General features: G+C 46.1%; 1 protein-coding gene across 1 annotated transcript in view; it reads left to right on the plus strand.

Annotated features, from left to right (window-relative positions):
• PLXND1 (plexin D1) overlaps positions 1-20,340 on the plus strand; it is a 352,004-nt gene that overhangs the window by 279,945 nt on the left and 51,719 nt on the right. Inside the window, exons 26-30 of the mRNA XM_069643445.1 lie at positions 2,827-2,973; positions 7,398-7,554; positions 8,319-8,419; positions 11,818-11,881; positions 13,745-13,779. Of these exons, the coding sequence (XP_069499546.1) occupies positions 2,827-2,973; positions 7,398-7,554; positions 8,319-8,419; positions 11,818-11,881; positions 13,745-13,779 (504 nt within the window). The remainder of the gene's footprint in view (positions 1-2,826; positions 2,974-7,397; positions 7,555-8,318; positions 8,420-11,817; positions 11,882-13,744; positions 13,780-20,340) is intronic.

Here is a 20,340-nt window from a genome sequence, read left to right on the forward strand (position 1 = left end):
TTGGGTTGGATGAATGGGTGAATGAGAGAAGGCCACTATCAAGTGGGTGGGTGAGAGATGGGCTGGATGAAGTGCCTGGGTGAGGTATGGGTCGGGGGAAGTAGAGGTATTAGCAGTGGTGTAAATGGAAAAAATGTGGTGGGGGATCCCACAACACAAGGGCCGGGGTGGGGGAGGAGGTTGGGGGCGGGGAGGTGCCCGGGCGCTTTTTTTTTCCTTTTTTTCTTTTTTAAGTATTCCAGCGTGGTTCATGGGCTTGGCCGGCTGACCCTGGCCGGATCCCGAGACCCGGCTCCATATCTGGTGCCGGATCTCAGATCCACTGAGAGCCGGCCCAATGACCAGCACTGGGTATTAGAAAAGTGGTGGGTGAACGAATGGATGAATGAATAAGAGAAGGGTTGGATGGGTCTGGTGAGAAGTGAGTGGGAGTATGTTAAGTGGGTGGATGGGTGGAGTTTGATGACAGGATGGATGAGATATATATGGGTGAAAAGACATATGAGCAATGGGTCCGATGAATGGGATGGGCAGGTGGACAGATGAGGGATGGGTTGCCTGGGGAGTGGTCAGTAAAGTGATAGAGTGATTCAATGAATATTTGGATTGGCAAATGAAGGATGAGTTTGTGGATGATGGATGGGTGGGTAAGAGATGGGTGCTGTGAAGGATGCATGACGAATGGGTGGATAGAGGAGCAAAAGAGTGGCGAGTGAATGAAATGGTGGATGGGAGTTGGCTCTATGGAAAGTGGACCGTAGGTGGGTTGGGTGAATGGACAGGCGAAAAATCCGACAAATGAGAGTGGGTGGTGTGGCTGGGCAGACCAGAAATGGGTGGCATACATCGGCAAATGAGTTAGACGCCTTGAAGCAGCATGCCCACAATGCCAAATAAATCAGCAACAGAAAGAAATGGGCGATGGGTGAATGGGCGGCGTGTGAGGTGAATATAAAATGAATGGTAGAATGAGGTATATGAGGCTAAATGGACAGATGGGAGTGCAAGGACAAAGAGAGTTTTGTGAGGTGAACTCATGGGGAATGGAAGGGTCAGTGAATGCACCATCAGTGGAGTGAATACTTGGAGGACAGGAGTAGAACAATGAATGATGGCTGCATGGATTAATGAATAGGAGATGGAATGGCTGATTGTACTAATGAAAGGTCGATGCAGTGACTGGGTGTTTCCAGGATCACCAGATTTAACACATGAATGAGAGATTGATGGTAACATAGATGAGCAACAGAAGAATGGTTGAATGGAAGCAATGAATGATAGGCCAAGGGATGAATGAATCCAGGAGGAGCGGTGGATTGTGTGAATGGAGTAATGAGCGGCGGGTCTATAGTCTGAATGAATGAACGAGTGAGAGGTGAACACAAGGAATGATTGTAAGCTACAGTGGTGAATAGATGAGCATCACATGGATGGCTTGAGAAATGCACAAGTGACACAGGGTGAGGGCGAACGACAGATGGGGCAAATGGATAATCGAGAGATAGATGCGGTCAATGGCCTATCCAGCGATGAAAGTGGTTTATCAATTCATTGCAGATGAGTGGGCAAGCAAGATATCCTGGTGGGAATGGATGAATGCAAGATGGGTAGAGGCAATGGTAAAACAAGAGAAGGATGGCATGAGAGGGTGAGAGATGTTATGTTATGTTATGTAATGTAAACTTAGTAAAGCGCACGTACACCCAAAGGCATCTTGGCGCTGGCTACAGCAGGAGGAATCAAAAAACAGTAAGGTAACAACAGCAGGGGGGAAAGGCTTAGAACAAAGTAGTTTCAAGCAGCCGGCGAAAAGTGAAATGGTCTTCAGTAGATAGTAGAGATTGAACAGGAGAGGTGTAGGATGCATGCATAAATTAGCAATGGATGGGTGAATGTACAACCAAAAGGTGGGTGATTGGGAAATTGAGGTGATGGGTTGGATGAATGAATGATTGAGCGATGGATGCCCGCCTGGGCGAATCAGAAATGAATGAACTGGGTGGACACAAAAGACATTGGTAGAGAAATGTAGGAGCAAGAAATCAGTAGCTACAATGGATGGGTTGATGAATGAATCAGTCCTCAAGGTCGCAATTGTATGAGTAGACAGATGGGTCGATGCGTCGGTGTGAACGGTCGGCAAATTACTGGATAGAGGTATTCATACACTGGAAGGCAGATGGTGAGCGGAGGCACGTCTGGATGAAGAGAGGCTAGAAGCAAGCACGAGTGCGCAGGTGAGCGAGTACATGCGTGTAAAGGCTAATAAATAGACATGTATGAGGGTGTGCAGATAGATGTAATGGAGATTACTTGGATGGGTACATTTTTGGCTAGTTTATGGGTAAAGGGGTGCTGTTTTATTTGTGTGGGTGAAGGAGTAAATTGGGATGATGGGTACATGGATGCATAATGGGTATATTGTTAGATGCTAATGGGTGAGCTTGAGGATGGTTGTAGAGTCTGGGTGGGTTAGCGAATAAACGAGTAAACACTTGGATGGGTGACCAAATCTGTCAATCGGTGCACGAGTAGGCAACTAGCCAAATGGATGAGCCGGTGGGTGGGGGGTTCCCCCGGTGGAGAAGTCGGGTGTTAATGGGTGACCAGATGCATAATTGGAGAGAATGCATGCATGGATGCTTGGGTAGATAGATAGCTCAGCAAATATAAGCATTGATATCTGGGGAATAAATGGAGGGAGGGATGGATCTTTTAGTTGGTTAATGGAATGGTCATCAAATGTGAGGACGTGATGGAGCTAGATTAAGCTGTTACACTTATATTGTCCACTACCTCTCTTGTCTTTGTCCCCATACTTCTCAGGAGACAGTGGGCGAGCCCTTCTTCCTGCTTCTATGCGCTATAAAGCAACAAGTCAACAAGGGTTCCATTGACGCACTGACTGGAAAGGCCAGGTACACCCTGAATGAAGAGTGGCTGCTCAGAGAGAACATTGAGGCCAAGCCGCTGGTAAGATATGCAGACAGACAGGCTTCCTCCTGGAGTCCCTCACGAGGCAGTGCATGGGAAAGGATGTCATGATTTGATATGTGGTTCCATTACATTAGCATCAATGTTCTGCATGGGGGATTTACAGTACATTGCATAGAAGGGAGCATGATTTGCATCGTCTCAAAGTAGACTCTCTCCGCAGTGCATTATTGCATAATATTGCCTGCACACCAGTCTTCTGTAAAAGGAAGAGTTCGGGAAACGGCAGGTTTAGTGCAGGTGAAATAGGGGAGGGCTCTCAAGCTTTTAAAATGGTGGAGGTGGGATGCTAAGCCGAGTACTCAAGCAGAGATCTCAGTTTTATCACTAGATGCTGCAAGTATCAGGAAATGCTGCCTGCCCTGAAAAGGGCTTAAGTTCATTGTAATATTTCTAAAATAATTAGTAATATAGTTGTTTGCACTCTACATCTAGTGACAAGGTACACCGAGGTCAAAAATATGCATGCCGAAGGACATTTTACATTCTGGAGAAGAAAAAGCCAAAACAAGCACCAAGCAAAGGCCCATAAGGCGCATTCAGTGGAAGCGCAAAGTGCATATTTTTGAGATAGGCTAAAGTACTCATGTTGGAGGAATTGATCCAATGTTCACAAAATCGGGTGAAGCTCAAAAGCATCCATTCTAGAGTAGAATATCCAGTGTGCATATACTGGAGACCAACCAAAGTACCCAAAGTGGAGGCGGTGTAAAGTACCCTTTCTGGACTAGAAGGTCCAATGTGCACATTCTTGAGAACGCTAAAGCACCCATTCTGGAGAAACCAAAGTACCCATTCTGGAGGTAACGATCCAATGTGCACATTGTGGAGGAGCTAGAAAGTAACCATCCTAAAGTAGAAGTTCCAGTGTGCACCTCTGGGAGAAGGTCTAAAGTAGGCATTCTGGAGGAGCTCGAAAGTACCCATCCTAGAGTAGAAGGTCCAGTGTGCACCTTTGCGAGAAGGTCCAAAGTATTCATTCTGGAGGAGCTAGAAAGTACCCATTCTAGAGTAGAAGGTCCAGTGTGCACCTCTGGGAGAAGGTCCAAAGTATGCTTTCTGGAGGAGCTAGAAAGTACACATTCTAGAGTAGAAGGTCAAGTGTGTACTTTTTTGAGAAGTTCCAAAGTATACATTCTGGAGGAGCTAGAAAGTAACCATCCTAGAGTAGAAGGTTCAAAGTACCCATTCTGGAGGAGCTAGAAAGTACCCATCCTAGAGTAGAAGGTCCAGTGTTCACCTCTAGAAGAAGGTCCAATGAATCCGTTCTGGAAGAGATACAAAGTACACATCCTACAGTGGAAGGTCCAATGTGCACATTATGGAGACAGTCCAAAGTATTAAATCTCAAGACGGTTTGGAGACAAAAGTCCAGTGTAAACCTTCAGAAGATGTCCCAAGTTACCCACTGTGGCAAAGGTCCGAAGTACCTCTTCCATAAGAGGATGGCATATGTGGATATTCTGAAGAAGGCCCTAAGTACTCATTGTGGAGGATAAGCTCCTCAGAACACATTCTCGAGTAGGTAAAACATGCTGTTTCTATTTCATTCAAAGATGATCTGGCTTCCTTGGGTGTCAAACGTTTGCTGTTGTACTTTTTTCAGAAGAAAATATACTTCTTCCTGTGTTCTGCAGCCCCTGCTCTGCTTGTTGTGTGGGCTAGGGCTGTGGTAGGGTGGGTGGCACTCTGTCTTCTTGGATAGTCTCTCAAAGCAAGACGCGAGGCAAGCATGACGAGACTGCCCTACAGAATCATTACTCAGGGCCACCACGTCGTCTCTTCTGGGTAAAGTTCTCGGGCCGTGCAGGATTGTTGCATTCCGTTGGATAAATCCATCACTCACTTTACTTTTCAAGGAGAATGTGTATCCCAGCATAAAAGCCATAGAATGACATCCTTGTCTCGGGAGGATAGCTCAGGGGCAACATGCTCGCCTTGGAAGCAAGACGACGCGGAGCAACACAGGTTCGGTCTGCGCTTAGAAATCTCGGGGTATTAAGCACGTTATAAATAACCAATCATATCATCTCATATCAATGGAAAAGTAGATTGGTCATGGGCCCCTCTTCCATAGAAATGGCTGTTCTTTCAAGATGGCGGTACTCTTGAGCTTGGTGTTCTTTCTTTGTTGTCCTATTTCATGTTTCACATGTTGCTGTGGGAAACATGCATGTTTACTACGGGGTACCATGTACATTGTCACTCTAATTGGGCACTGCTTTGCACCGCGGCACTCTGTGATGCCCTGATTTGCACAGTTCAGGAGCAATCAGCTAAACACTATTCATATTAGGGTCACAGTGATGCCCCAAGCCTGGGCAAGTATTAGCTCCATCTCGGGGCATTAAACATATCAGTTAGATCCTCACCAACTTCAATGCAAGGATCCATCTAAATTTGGCGTCGGGAGAGGAGGAGGCCCAACAGAGGTCGGATAAGCCAGGAGTCTTCATCAAGGGTCAAGAGGAGGTGAAAGAAGGCTAAAGATTGGAACGCAGGTGCACAGAGGTGGCTGAGAGCTCAACCACCCGACTGCACTGCCTCCCCCCTCATGTTAACACCCACTCACACACTCCCCTTCACACTCATTGGCTCACTCGCACATAGTCTGCCTCCAGGGGCCATCCAGAACTAACAGCCTGTAAGTGGTAACATCTGTGGTTGATCCACTGCCCAATCACGGGCCTTCGGCTCGATGCAAATTGTGGCCGGCCAGGCATGACCCCCTTATCCCCCCAGATCTTTTTCCGTATGGCTGCTGTTATTCAGTGCTGTTATAAGTCATAATGACGAATTTATTGTTGCGAAATTGTGAAAAATCTCTGACGAATTTCAAAACTGCCAGAACGATTGTTTGAGAAATTGACAACATTGGTAAGAAGAGGGAAGGGAAAGGTAAGTGAGTAAAAGGGGAAGGGTGGGATGAGAGGGTCAGTGCTGAGCAATGAGGACAGCATATAAAGCAACGGGAGAGGGTGCAGGGCCCCTGTAAAGTCAGTGAGGGGGGGCAGCACAGGGATTAAAAAAAAGGAAATAGGAGAGAGAAAGTAGAGCAGACGATTGGAATGAGTTAGTAGGAGGAAAACCTCCATTGTAACAATGGGGAAAAAAGTACATTTGTCAATATATAGTCACAAAGGACGTTTGTCTAAAAACCAGCTACTACCAACTGCGCTTAATCCAGAAGATTTTTGTGACGGGTTAAACATTTGAAAAATCTATTTACGGATATCGATGACACCTTTCAGCGTAGTTTCTTGATCGCATAAGTCACATTGTCAAATACTTAACCAAGCTCCGGTTTAGGCACAACGAGCTGGTAAGCTGATTACATTGTGCCCTTTCAATAACCTAAGCCAATATGTGTAAGCATTTGGTTTTTCTAAGGTGCATGCTTCTGTAGACACAGTGTTTGCAAAACAAGGAGAACTCCCAAAATTGTTCTAAAATGCCACATGTGCCTGGCCTGTGTAATGTGCAGGACAGATTCTGAGAACGCTGAAGCCAGGCCAGGTTAGAAAAGTCCACTGCTGTAAAGGTGGGAGGTCAAAGGCTTTAGGGCGGGCGATGAGAGATACTGTATCTGGTCAGAATATTGAAAATTAAAGTTGGGTACATGTATGTTTGTAAACGAAAGTCAGAAAAACAAAATGCATTGAAAAGTACAAATTACAAACAAAAACTACAACAAAGAGTGCAGGGGTTATTTATTTATTTACGTATTACATTTCTTACACGCCCAGACCTTGGGGTGTCACGGCGTGGTTACAGACAGCTTTAAAAATGGTATTATATTGTACATGGAACAGAGTACATCAATTATTTACAAGCAAGAATCATAAATTATACCTATGATCAGTATTTACACTTCCAGGTTAGCAATAGAAAAAAGGGAGCAACCAGAAATAGGATATGTCTCTTAAGTGACAGAAGAGAATTGAGTAAGGAGGGTCAGAGGGACAGTTTGGTGGTAGGAGGCTGGATTATACCCCTTTTGAAATAGTCCAAATAATGACAGGCAGAGTGTAGAACATAAAACAGGGAAAAGATGGAACAAAATGACAATGGTGACAGGTGAGCTGCACATTTAGAGAAATACAAATTAAAAATAGAAGACAAAAAAATTCAAACATTCCGTTATTGCAATTTTACCTTTAGAGTCATGAAGACATTTGCACATGTTGATAAATGTTTCTCAGTAAAGACCAACCAGCAAGAGCGATGAGGTGGCGCTGAGCCATGCAGAGCAACCTTATCAGAATATGGTTGCCTGCCAGAGATAACTCGGCTGGGGTTGTTTGATCAGCTGCCGGACTGATAACATATGAGTGATGTGTGTTCCTTCTGGCCCTCTCCTTGGTAATCATCGACCTCTCCCTTCCAACCCTCCCCACCCCCAGAACCTGAACGTGTCCTTCCAGGGCTGCGGCATGGACTCGCTGACGGTGCGCGTGATGGACATGGACTCGGTCAGCCAGATGAAAGACAAGATCCTCGAGGCCTTCTGCAAGAACCTCCCCTTCTCCCAGTGGCCAAGAGTGGAGGACGTGGAGCTGGGTAAGTATGCCAAGGGCTCCCACGCACCAGGCTCTTGACTCCCCAACCGTGTTGAGACACTCACCGATTGACTGACTGCGCTCTTACAGCACTCACAATTCACCAATGCCTACAAAGTACAACTCAGGCTTGCCTACCTATGATCAGCAAAGAAGGGTGGATGCAAGACCGCTCCACGAATAATTTGGGCTCTCGGGTGAAGTAGACACACTTCCTATGTTTGAATGATATGGTCTCTCCAATGGAAGAGAGCACAGCTTCCCTTTGCACCTGTATTCAGACACCGAGCAGCATAATATGCCGCTTGTGCTTCTTCCTCATCATCTCCACTCTACAATGGCAGACCGACCATGGACCTCTTCTAGTCAGAGGCTCCTGCAGAACAGCAATGCTATCTCCTGCCCTTCGCTTGGCCAATCCCTCATTTGCAATGTGTAATAATATAACACTAGGGGTGCTATATCATATGCCTCACCATTGGCAGGTTTCATGATATCCATTTAGGTGGCTATCACCCTCTTCCTCCCAGATACTTGATCAGCTGAGGTCTGCTGAAAGAAGAAGCATTGACGGGGCTAGCTACCATTGGGTTGAGTAACAATGATCATCTGTTATCGGCCTATAGCGCCAAGATACCTCTACTGGGGTGAAAGCGCACTCCACAAATACACCTGTTATGTCATACTATGTTATCTTCTGTTACGGCTGATTGCAGGGCCTTCTTACTGACACATTATGACTGTCGTCTTCCTCTCCTTCCACAGAATGGTTTGCTGCCACAGGCAGTTACATCCTGCGGGACCTGGATGACACGTCGCTGATGGAAGATGGCAGGAAGAAACTCAACACGATAGCTCATTATCAGGCACAGTAGCCCCCCAAGCTCGATTGGTTCTCCCAGTTACCAGATGTCTTACAGGACAGGGAAGGGTTATGTTATACCTTAAAGAACACTCCAGCCTTGTCTGGGAGGGTACCTATCCTTCAAGTCTATACAAAGCCGCCCACAGCCCTTGCGCTACGTCCATGGCCACCTAATCTTACTGTGCCACCTACCTAAAGAGCCTTCCAGAATCTACAAGCCCATACGTTTTCATGTGTCTTCCTTCTGCCTGAACATAAGACAGTCACGCCACTGGTGCCTCCACGTACGATCGAATAGCCTTGGCGTTAAGTTTGAGAGGCTATGCTGGTTCTTCTGAATCCATGAGTCTCATTGGGCATTCTTGGCCATAATGACACTCAGAGATGTGAAGTCTCAGTGCGTGCACAGTAACTCCTTGATAGGCCTTACATAGCCACAATAGCCTCCGACGAGGCATAATCACTGCCACGTTAACTTTCTGATGGAGCAGAATAGGTAATGTCACATGGTTACTGTCTCAATAACAGCTTAATGGTACAATCACAATCACAAGCCTAATGGGAGTTACAATAACTGCTTGACGGGGTAGGATTAATGGTACAATCCTATAATTATAATTATCTAAGGATGTCTGTGCATTGGTGCATTGTATGTGAACAGCCATCCTTATCATGAGACACAGCTTCCCCCATTAGACCTTTCTTCCAAAATTCTGTGAGGGGAGAGGACCCCTTTTCTTTTGAAATGAGAAAGAGAACTATCAAACCAGTATGTATGGCTCATGGTTACACACACTTTTATCAGTGTGAATATTGTGAGAAACTAAATGACCACCGCAAGTAGTGTGAAGTCCTTACTTAGTGAATCAAACATGCAACCCATTTATCACAGATATTTTTATCAAGTATAAGGAACTCGGGCCATTACTATGTTGCCAAAATGTTCTTGAATTTAATACAAAGCAGCTCGGAAACCTCATTGGTGCTATTTTTCCCTTCCTCTTTCTCAAATCGGTATTTTGAAGGAGTGTAGTAGGAATGTACCAGAATGTCCATCTTTTGAATGATAACCTACAGAAAATAATATGTTTTTTTTTTTAGGTTTTCATTATGTGCTTTGTTCAGTAGGTTAAGCGTAACATTCTTATCATGACTACAGTATATACTGGAAAGGATATTTAGAAATGAACATTGTAAAATCATAAAAGGTGCCAGTTTACAATGTCAGTACAGTTAAATAATTCCTCTTTTGTTTTTATTTTGAATAGCTTTCTTTGTACAAAAAAAAAACATTACCCCAATCCCTTTACAGTTGCCTATGTTTTTTCCACGGCCACATTGCTCTCCACAATGGCTGGGGTTGCTCCAGAAAACATGCACCTGACAACGTGGCTCTGGCCCATATACAAATAGACAGACAGAGATAGAGAGAGAGAAAGGGAGCACAGAGAGAGAGAAAGCACAACAGAGTGCAAAAGAGAGTGCAAAATAGAGTGTGTTAGATCGGCATATATTAGGAATGGCGCAGATAGTGAATGATTCAATAACTGTGTGATGGAGCACGTTTATGGCTACAATAAGCATCCGACAGGAAATTCTTTCTGTACCCAAAAGCCATTTGGTGTCATGATTAGTGCCTGATGAGGCATGATAATATGCGTAACAACTGTGAAAAAGGGAACATGATTATGGGCACTGTAAAAGTCTGATTTGTCATAATAACTGCCCCAGTAAGTGTCCTGCAATGACCTCTGCCAGGTCCACTGACCAATATAGGCAGTTCCTTCCATTATAGGTACAATCCCTGGAATCACTACAAAATGAAATATGAACAAATAGCTCACACTCATCTTAACCAGAACAAAAATAAGATGGGAGCAAGTACCAATAGGAGCATAACATAAAATGTCCAAATGCAGATGGATAAAAGAAACATGTCATTAAACCAGGTGGCCTATTTGTAATCAGTAGCATTGCAGTTGAAGGGCACAGGTGCAATAGACTACTACTCAGTGGAAGAGCAAAGGGAGAGTTACAGACTAAATTCAGTCTACTCTGTTGCATTAGGGATTGGAAGCATAGATTGGTCTGGCTCATTGGCCTGCAAGATGTAGCTTGCCATATGTTTTGTGCTACAACTGCCATGATCTCTAGCCGTTGAATTCCTTGCTAAGTCTAATGGGATTGCAATCCAAAACATCTGGAGAGCCAACGGTCGCAGGCATCTGGCCTAGACTGCCTTATCTGCCATTATTTTACCTCTAGAACCCTGACTTGCTGCATGGATGAAGGATTTTCTCAAAAGATATCACTGAGCTCGTGAAAATATCCCTTCCCCAAGGTTAAATCCTCAGTTCCCTGGAACATGCAATTACCAGCTCGCTCCTGCAGAAGGCCACTGCTGGCACGAGGCATCGGCTACTTACTTCCCCATTTCAGACCCAGGATATTCTGGCTAAATTGTAGAGCACGCCCAAGACCACCTCTGTCATGTCAATATCGGAGCGGCTCTCCTCAACTCCTAAGACAGAGACCACCACACAACTCATATTCTTCAAACCCTCTCTGCAGTATGTGCCACACGAGACCACTATATACTTCTTTATCAGCTGAGAGTGTGTGGGGATCTCGTGTACCCCTCTAGAGTGGATCCAATCATCTCTCCAAAGCCAGAGTCAACAAATCATAATGAGATCTTAAGGATCTACTTAGAAAAGCGTATCTTGTAGTGGTCTATGCAAAATAGCGCATGTTGTACGCCTTACTTGTGATCTGTGCGCAGAACCGTAGCAAGGTTTGCTAGGAGGCCCTATTAGGGATTGGTGGGTGAATGATAAAATGTGGCCATTAATTGAATATTCTAAGCTATTTTACCCTGAATTCGTTTGTGAATATTGATGATTAGTTTCCACCTATTTAGGTGTTGGCACTCAGATGAGAACAGAAAGTATGTATTATATAACGTATTTGTTTGGAAAGACACTAACACATCCACCCATACACTGTCATCCCACCCGGGTTCTGCCTGCCAACCATGTGCCCACTGTTGTTATCCATACTGGAAAAGTACGTCACGTACACATGGACCCAGATGAGAAATGATGCCCTCCCGCCCCACTCGTAGCAGCACATAGGTTACTAACATGTTGATACAGTACAGTGAACATTTTCAATATATTCATCTGTGAAAGTCAGAAGATGCTCCTAAGATAGGTATCCAATAGAACTATATCTGTAAGTCTTTTTTCTAGCCAAGAGATCTTAAATTGATTTAGGAATACCTTTTGAGGGAGCTCAATCATGGCTCGCCCCCACTGTAGGCAGACATGTGTGCTCAGTGTTTGGTCTGCAAGATACTGATATTGGCTCATCACTACGCTGTTTTCCTTTCTCCCACAGATCCCAGAAGGTGCTTCGTTAGCAATGAGCCTGAAAGACCACAGAGATGACACTTTAGGCAGAGGTAAGGTTCTCGCGGGTTCTTCTCGCGTTAAAGAGGTCTGCAATATGGGAGTAGTAGTCCCTGCTAGTAGTGGAATAGGTGCAGATCTATAAGGGGCAAAGGTCTCCCTCCCGGGCTGGGGCATTCATCGTGTGTCTGGCAGAAGAATGTGGTGGTGGTTTAATCTTAAATGTAGGTAGACTTGGGTTAAGTAGGTCCCTTCACCAGGAACAAATCCCATAATACAACACCCTGTTGTTCCAAGGCAAAAGTCAATAACATGACTATTGATAAAAGGGACACCACGTTCTCCTTGTAACCATGTCACGTATGCCTGTAACTCCTGCTGATGTACTGCGTCCTGTTATCTCCTGGAGCAAGTAAATGCAGCGCTAATAGCAGCAAAACTGTTAGCGAACGCCATGTAGACCTGCTGTTGTGGTGGTAGTTGTCGATGGGACTATGAACAGGAATAGCTGGTTGCGATAGCATTGTTATTGTGCTATGAGATGGGTCATTCATTTCTTTGTAAATGTCTTTCCTGTGGATGGAGAAGTCCAGGTTGTTTGGACTCCGGTGGATAGGCAGATCTACTAAACGCGGCAGAGGGCTGCTTTCTTAATAGAGGGGTCTTCCGGTCTGATATGTGCTGTGTCTTGCACGTGGGATTAAGAAGCCTACCAGATTGGTGTAAGAAAGTCCCCTTTTTGGGGAGGAGAGATCTTCATTTGGGATAGTGTGTTTGGTCTCTTAGATGCCTTTGAGGACACCAGGGTGTCCTCAAAGCGACAGGCCTCCTTCCGGAGATAGAGTGATCTTTTTGATGGGTGTATTAATTGGTTTGAGATGTTTTCACCATAGCAGAGGACTTCCAATTGGCAAAAGGAGTTTTGTTCCATTAGAACCAATAAGGCTACTTCCTGGCATGGATCTGGCACTGATTGAAGTAGGCAGATTGTGCGTTCTCGATGGTGTGGAGATGTAATTTCCCAAAGCAGTTGTTCTAAGTGTATAAAGAGATTATGGATTGTGACGTAATATTCCAAGAGGCTACAGACATTAATAAGCCAGCTCAAATGTCACACGTATGTCTTATACACTTCACATGACTTGGGGGGAGGGCTGCTCTAGTAATTTGACACTTTCTCGGAAACACCATTTCCTCCATTCAAATCAATAATTACGAATGGCCCTTGTTTTGGGTACAGACAGTCCTAGCTGCTCTCACAAGCACTACTATCAGTAAGTGCAGCCCCATCCCACCCCATCCCACCCACCCTTTCTCACCAGCCAATTAGAGCTCGTATCTTTGGTTATCCCACTCTGAGATTACCTTGACACCTTACCTTATCTTGGAGCTTCCCAGTCTATGAAGTAGAATTATCTTACCCATCTCTGCATTTGCTGCTGACCCAAGCTGGTCAAGCCCACTTTCGTTTGACTTTATCCCTCATCTTCGTCTCTGTAATTATTAATCACTTCAAGGGCACCTCTAATTACTGAGGTATGTTTTGTGCTCAAGGGCGAAACGTCACACTATCCACCAGAAATTAAAAGCTGAGATTATTTTAGACTTCTTATTTGATAACTATACAAGACTGCCTCAGAAATATGTTACTATATGTAATATGGAGTTACTCATTCAGAAGTAAGTTACTATGAGACACTCTGACAAGGACGTTACTACGGGTTTACTAAGATTCAGTCACAAATACGTCAATCAAATAGCCTTCTCCAGAACTAAGTCGGAGCTACTCATAACGTCTTTGCAAGTCTGCCACAGTGTTATCTTTTGAATCTCACTCAATTTCGTGGTACACAGCAAATATTACGTTTGGCTCAAATGGAGATAACCACCTGTCCTTCTGTTTCTTCTCCTTGCAGTAAAGGATCTGGACACGGAGAAATACTTTCATTTAGTAAGTATTTCATGCTTTAAACACACTCTATAAATCATGCTTGAAATGCTACAAAGGAAACTATGTGGTACTATAACGATGTTGTAAAAACAGCTAAACAATATGTAATGAGACTCTGTATCATGAGAAATATCACTCTATAAAAATGGTAACGTGATTATAACGAATTAAATCACAGAGAATGCTTTAATAACGAACTTTTATAACAACAAATATTGAATGTTTTATTTTTTTATTTGATGTTCCCCCTATCCCTCTGTTTCCCTATGCTTTTAAACCCACCCTAAACCCCCCACCTGTTTTAACCCCTTACCACACCCCATATACATTTTAAACAAACATTTTTTCATTATTATTGTTTCTTAATTAAAGGTATTCTCTGTTTTTTATTCGTTATAATCACTGCATACCATACAATGCATGTTACAACAACCTGTCTAGACAACCTCTGCTATACCAACCAGCTACGCACTCAGCCCATCAGTAAATGTATTCAGAAACTCCTATTGCACTGCTGGTGAAAGAACAATCAAACGATAAACCTACAATCAGCCTATGGATTCTCTATTAGTTTAAAACCAATCCTATTCCTGCTAGAAGAACACTCACAACGAACCCAGTGTGGCTTATAGAACAATACACAAGATCCTGCTTCTTCATCTCTCCGCGATACTGACAGGCTTGGAAGCCTCCCTACCTCACTTCCTAATCCTACATTGGACATCTTCTAGTTGAGCTCGACCCAGGTCTCCTGTGGGGTTCTGCAAGGGCCACTCCTGTTGCCAGTGCTCTTTGAAATGTTCTAGCACCCCTTCTGGAGATCACAGGTGACCACAGTCTTCTCTACCGCTCGTAAGCCGGTGACATCCAACTCTACCTAAGGGTCATGAACAAGCGACACCCACACCAGTGCGTTGAAGCCATGTCTGCCATTGGATAATGGATGCCAAGGAACTTCCTGAAATGTAATGAAAGCAAAACAAAGCCATCGGTCATCAAGCCACACACCCACACCACCCTGCCACCCCATGCATCCAAACGCTGCAACCTATCCTAGGTCAGTCAAGCATGTCGAAGAACAAAGTCACCATTCTAAGGATCACACAACTCAGAAAGGGCTCTCAGCATCACAGATGGAGACTGTGGTTTACACACACCACCACTTCCAATGCCATCTGCGATGTGCCCTCCATGTGAGCCGTCCGTAGCAAGGCACTCCACCTTGGCCTGACAGAGCATCCAATCTCTTGCCTTAATGGTCACGGACGTGCAGCAAGCCTGGTAGCTGAGTCTCTTAGTGTCCATCCCCCCAACCCTGACATCACAACACTTTCTTCCCATCAACCCGCAACTCACCTTGACGACCCAGCTGCCTCACCCACAAATAGACCCCTGGAAAGCCCACAAAATACCTCAGCAACACAATGGGGAACCACCTCCCTGGACATCCCTGGAGTTCATCCAACCAATACCTACTAGACAGCCGAGACCTGAACCGCTTCTCATTCTGCAAATCACGGCTACAGCACAAACCTGCTGACCCTCATCAACCAATACACCCACCACTCATTCAGTGTAAACTCAAAACTCATCATTCCTGAAGGTAAAATCAGTACGTACAGTCACGCTATATTGGCATTGTATTAATTCAATTATTTATGTGTTCACTCAGCATAAAGAACACCTGTTACATAAACTCTTGTTTTAAGTAAGTCAGACAAAAATATATCATCAGAAATTCCAGCCCACAAGACCAGTGTTATTAAATCGGCCAGTCAATCCCTATTATAGCAACACTGAGCCTCCAGAATTCCTCTTATAACAATACTCAAGCTAAGGAACCCCTGTCTAGAAGCAGTCCGTGTATAAGACTCCTGCGCTAATAAAATAGTCTGCAGAACCGGTGCAACAACACAAGACGATCTGATTGGAGAGCACAGCCGTGAGAACCCGAATTATAAAAACACTAGGCGTATGCAGCGCCTACCATGCGGACGCCGCGCGTGGAGCTGGATATCGGGTGCATCGACATTTAGTCGAAAAGAGGAAACCGACCCGCAATGAAAGGAAATTAAAAGAGAATAAACTCTCCCGAGAAGGATATTGCTCTCAACGGCGAGATCATGGGGTGAGATATCATGGACCAAACTCTGGGTTCAGGTCAACAGATGTGGCGAGGAGAGACCAGCCTATCAAGCAGGGGGTTCAAGTTACAACTAGCACCTGGAAAATCTAAAAGAAAGTGTCCAGCGCTGAGGCCTTCGGTGTAAGCATTCCATTCACTATAATTTGGGCATGTAAGATCATCTTTTGCAAAATTGTAGATAACTTTCCTATATATAAAGGTTGGCGTTTCAGCTCATTTGCATACCCACAATGCCTTTCTGTTGTGGCTTTGAACTGGAGGTGAACTTCCAGCGATGGCTACTAGGTGGCGTTGTGGAATGTGTGACTTGGCTCAAAAGGACTTCTATATATATATATATATATATATATATATATATATATATATATATATATATATATATATATATATATATATTTCTGAGGCTTGTGGAATCTGCTTAGATCACATGCTGTGCATAGGCCGACATCTAGTGGAAGCTGCAGAGTATAACAGTTTGTTTTTCGAAACTCGAAAATGGGCGTCGACACAGGCGTGCCAGTAATACTATCCCTAGTGTGACGTCCACTGTACCCAAGATCCCTCACGCGTCTGGGATCCTCAGATTGTTTTTTTCCGCCATACTGGTCGGAAGCATCTTGCGGAGTCCCCTGGCCTTAGCCATACTTTTGCTAATTATTGCAATTTACAATTATTTATTGACATCCTTCCCCACCCCAACGTCGACCATCGACTCGACGACGGCTGGAGAAGACATCGACCGTCGGCTGCTGCACGACGGATCTGGGCCTCGGAAGGCCGCTGGCCTCGGCCCGGGCCTAGTAGGCCGCTGGCCTCGGCCCTGCAAGTAGGGAGAGTGGGGGGTGGTACATACTCTTCACTCTTGGTATATAGGTACACCTTATATATTTCCTACACTTACCAGCCCGCTGCCTCAAGGTGCGTATGGAGGGTACCCCTTTCCAATTCTGCCCCAAGTGCAACCGCAAATACCCTTGGGTCGACAGGCACGCCACGTGCAATCTCTGCTTGCCGAGGGACCACCCCGAAGCGAACTGCAGAGCGTGTAGTAGGTTTAAACCTAAAACACTTAAGGACCGTTCGACAAAGCGTTGGGCCCACCACGCCAGGCAGGCAGCCATGGCAGCGGAGGGCGCCTTCAGCGATGGCAGCGACGCCGTACTTTCGGACGGCGAGGGCATTACGGCGTCGAAAGACTGCCGAGCGCAGGTCCCCGACCTCGGAAGGTTGTCCGGCAGGGTGGCTATGGGGAAGACCCCCGGCGACGCAAGCGCTACACACCCTACACACACTAAGCACACTAAGTCCAACCGAACCTCGATGACGTCGACTTCTCGGAAAGAGGCACGGATAGAACGGTCCGACTCGGTGTCCTCTGGGCGCTCTCGATCGAGATCGCCTCATGACGCAAGGCAATCATCCACTCTTGCCAAGAGTGCCTCGCTCCCTAGATTAACGGAAGTTCGATCGTCGGAAGACGAAGACGACTTCCACCCCCAGGCTGCGCTCCAAGAGACCGAGAGCGCAGTTAACACCAGCGAGGCCCCACGCTCGAAACAAGATACCTCTCCCGACCCTCGGCGCCAGGCGTCGAAAGTCTCTGGGGCCTCCAAGGGGCAGGGAAAACATTTTTCCATGCACAGGGAGGGAGGGAAACAGCGGAAAGCTCAGCCTTCCACTCCTGTAAGACCATCCTTCCACCCCAAGCAGACAGATAAACATAAATCTACTGGGACTTCAACATCCAGCAAGGGTACCCCTGATAAGTCCTCTAAGTTGCCTACTAAAGTCATACCCTGTTCCAAAGAATGGTCCAGTGAGGACATAGACAGGGTCATGTCAAGGAGGTCTTCCTTAGCTGATTTTTATGACAAAAACCCAGAACATTTCCTTTCGTATGACCCTCAAGGGGCCACACCCTCAGGCTCCTCTGATCCTATCAACCTAAGTAAAAAGGCCCGGGTCGAAAGACCTGACCCCTTCGAGGTGCAGCCTTACTCTACTCCATACTCTACTCCACACCCCAGATACCAAGGAAAACCTTTCCCTGAAGGGGACCAGGAGTTTACAATTATGGAGGAACGAACCGGGTCTGAATACTATGCGGAGGATGAGGACCTGGAGGAGGTAGAAGATGAGCAGGAAATTTACAGAGTAGATTCCCCGGTAGAGAGCGAAGCCCCAGTTACCGACTCGCCAGTTGATAACCAACCCCTCCTTAATGAAGTTCTTGCTCGCGCAGCAGAACATTTTCACATCGACACCCACGGTGTACAGGAGGAAAGAGACTTCGCAGAAGAGTTGGTGGGGGAGAGGAGGCCGGTCGCTCAGACCATCCCTATCCTTAAATCCATCCAACGTAGAATAGATCCATCCCTGGTGAATCCTAACCTCACCAGAGCCGTCAACCCCAGAGTCGAAAAACTTTTTCGGGCAGCCCAGTCTGACCCTCTTTATATAAGAGGTCATCTTAAACCAGACTCCCTAGTGGTTACCAACACTCGGAAGAGGGCTGGGACACCCTTATCGTCGTCAGAAGCTCCTCCCGACAAGGAGAGCAAAAGACTGTACGGGTTTGGCAGGAAAGTAGCCTCAACGTCCGCCTACCAAGCAAGGATTGCAAACTCCACCACCCTGTTGGCAAGTTACAACTGCCATCAATGGGAAGAGGTTGCGGCGCTCATAGCCTCGGCTCCTGAACCGTTAAAGGGCCAGTTGGCTCGGATCTCGGCAGAAGGGAGAGCCGTGTCTGGTTGCATATTAAAAGCAACTTTCGACGCTGCAGACAACGCAGGAAGATTGATAGCAGAAGGTACTGTTAACAAGAGACATGCGTGGTTACGGCAGTCGGGGTTCAAAACAGAAACACAGGCTTCATTAATAGACAAGCCGGTGGAACCAGATCTATTGTTTGGGAAAGCGGTCGAAGACGCACTTAAGAATGCCAAGGACGAGTATGAGACTCTCAAATCCCTTGGCCAGCTTACCAACAAACCCCCGAACCAGAGGGGGAACAGTAATTTTCGTCGCCCACGCGGCCAAAATTCACAAAGAGGCAACTATGCCCAAGGACAGGGTACACAATGGAACAACAACCAGCAGTCTACCCAAAGTTACAGCAAGGGTAACAAGAGAGGTCGTGGAAGAGGCAGAGGCAGCCCCAACAAGGGAGGTGGCACGCCTCCGCCAAAGCAGTGACGCTCAGTTCAGGGTCCCTTCTCACGCAACCCCAGTAGGGGGACGCATTTCCAACTTCACCCAGGCTTGGGAAGGGATCACCTCAGACAGATGGGTGCTGTCAACAGTGTCCACAGGATATTGTATAGAATTACTGCAGCGTCCCCGGAACCACCCTCCACGACAAAGAATACACTCCTTAGAACATCAGAAGATCCTTCTCGAGGAGATCGCCATTCTGCTAGAAAAGGACGCGATAGAACTCGTCCCAGGACACCAGGTAAACAAGGGTATCTATTCAACTTACTTCCTTGTGCCAAAGAAAGATTTGACAATGCGCCCAGTATTGGACCTACGGCCTGCCAACAAGTATGTCAAGCCCCAAAAATTCCGTATGACCACGCTACAAGAGGTAATACCCCTCCTAAAAAAGGGGGACTACATGGCAACCTTGGATATGAAAGATGCTTATTTTCATATTTCCATGCTCCCAGCGCACAAAAAATACTTGCGCTTCAAAGTGGACAGTCGCCACTACCAATTCAAGGTACTGCTCTTCGGGATAGCTTCAGCACCAAGGGTATTCACCAAGGTACTGGCGGTGGCAGCTGCACACCTATGCAGGGAGGCAATCCCAGTGTACCCTTATCTGGACGACTGGCTCATAACGGGGGAAACCCCAAGAATTTTCAGGTCAAACATTCAGAGGACTATCGACCTCCTCCACGAATTAGGCTTCTCTATCAACGAGAAGAAGTCAAGTCTGGTGCCAAGCACCTCAAAACAGTTCCTAGGAGCAATCCTAGATACTCAGAAAGGGTTGACCTTCCCCTCGGAAGAGAGAATTCGGAATATACTACTGCAAATTCCACATTATCAGTCAGGTCAACAAATAACGGTACGCAAAGCAATGCGGTTACTGGGCATGATGGCGTCATGCATTTACCTGGTCCCCCACGCGCGTCTGCGCATGCGTCCCATGCAGGAATGGTTGGCGAAACAATGGTCTCAGGCAAGTGGTCAGTGGGACGATCTAGTGGTCGTTTCGCCAACACTCATACAGAGCTTACACTGGTGGACAAAAGAGAATCTCGCAAGGAGAAAACCCTTTTACGATCCCGAAGTACAAGCAGTGGTAACTACAGATGCATGCCTGACTGGGTGGGGAGCTCACCATCTCCATCACACAGCTCAGGGTCTCTGGTCTCACTCAGTAGCCAAGAACCACATCAACCTGC

This window comes from Ambystoma mexicanum, chromosome 2p (assembly GCF_040938575.1).
Source record: "Ambystoma mexicanum isolate Mex_15411 chromosome 2p, UKY_AmexF1_1, whole genome shotgun sequence".
Taxonomy (NCBI): Eukaryota; Metazoa; Chordata; class Amphibia; order Caudata; family Ambystomatidae; genus Ambystoma; species Ambystoma mexicanum.